The sequence below is a fragment of the Triticum dicoccoides genome, unplaced genomic scaffold (assembly GCF_002162155.2).
Source record: "Triticum dicoccoides isolate Atlit2015 ecotype Zavitan unplaced genomic scaffold, WEW_v2.0 scaffold87904, whole genome shotgun sequence".
Classification (NCBI taxonomy): domain Eukaryota; kingdom Viridiplantae; phylum Streptophyta; class Magnoliopsida; order Poales; family Poaceae; genus Triticum; species Triticum dicoccoides.
This window is the reverse complement of record NW_021307154.1, coordinates 1-1,392: the sequence shown is the minus strand read 5'-3', so window position 1 is coordinate 1,392 and position 1,392 is coordinate 1. Positions and strand designations below refer to the sequence as shown.

The window sequence follows — 1,392 nt, the reverse complement described above, 5'->3', positions numbered from 1 at the left end:
CTCTCCATCCAGACACTGGACCTGTCAAATAACCGGCTCACCGGGGATCTCCCGGACTGCTGGTGCAACTTCAAGGCTCTGATGTTCATGGACCTATCGAACAACCGTCTCACCAGGAAGCTCCTGGACTGCTGGTGGAACCTGGAGGCTCTGATTTTCATGGATCTATCCAACAACTCCTTCTCAAGTAAAATCCCCGCAGCTGTGGCAAGCCACAACTGCTATCTTAGGTCTCTTTACCTTGCCGGAAATGGCTTCATTGGTGCCTTCCCGCCTGTTCTAGAGGGCTGCAACTTGCTGGACACCTTGGACATGGGGAATAACAAGTTCTTTGGTGTTGTCCCTCCATGGATCGGGACTCACATCCCATTGTTGAGAATCCTTAGCCTCAAATCAAACAATTTCACTGGAGTAATTCCTATGGAGTTATCACGCCTTTCAGAACTTCAGCTGCTGGACATTTCAAACAATAGCTTGACCGGCTCGATTCCGCTAGCCTTCGGCAGCTTGACCTCCATGAAGCATCCACAAAATCTATCGACTACGGAACTGTCCAACGAGTGGAAATACTATGATAGAATCGACATAATCTGGAAGGGCCATGAGCAGAAATTTGGAAAAGCGATCCAGTTATCAACCGGTATTGATTTGTCGGGCAATTTGTTGTCTCGGTGCATTCCTGAAGAGCTAGCCAACCTTCAGGGCATCCAATTTCTAAATCTGTCGAGAAACCATCTATCATGTAGCATTCCTGAAAACATTAGTAGTTTGACTTTTCTCGAGTCCCTTGATCTATCATCTAATGGACTTACAGGAGCCATTCCGTCGAGCATCTCGAGCGTACCGTGGCTCACCATGTTGAATGTCTCGAACAATCTTTTATCGGGCAAGATACCCGCCGGGAATCAGCTTCGGACCCTGACTGACCCATCAGTTTACTCCAACAATTCTGGGCTTTGTGGATTTCCTCTAAATATTTCATGTACGAATACTTCGCTTGCACCGGATGAGAGAAATGGTGAAGAGGAGGACCACTGGATGTACTACTGTGTGATTGTTGGGATTGTGTCTGGTCTCTGGTTGTGGTTTGGGATGCTCTTTACAGTTAAGTCCTGGAGATGTGGTTTTCTTTCCTTTGTTGATGGCATGCAATGTAAAATTATGAAAAAGTTGTGACAGCTGTGTTATCTGCAATGCTGTACCTCTTTCATTTTTGTTGGCGAATGTACAATGTTATACCAATGTAATAGCATCGAATCGTTTGGTAAATTTGGTCGCAATGCATGTCACTCACATTTTTCTTCTCAAATTGATTTGATTACGTTTTTGCCTGTACAATGCATCTCACTCACATTTTTCTTCTCTGGCTCTACTTGATTATTCTATCAATCT

The 1,392-nt window shown here is 45.0% G+C and overlaps 1 protein-coding gene across 1 annotated transcript; it reads left to right on the top strand.

Moving 5' to 3' along the window:
• Positions 1-3: 3 nt before the first annotated feature.
• Positions 4-1,176, top strand: LOC119348195 (receptor-like protein EIX2; the record flags this gene model as incomplete). The annotated part of the gene is made up of 1 exon (XM_037616496.1): positions 4-1,176. A coding segment is annotated over one exon (1,173 nt), but the record flags the coding sequence as incomplete, so codon positions are not given.
• Positions 1,177-1,392: the final 216 nt, after the last annotated feature.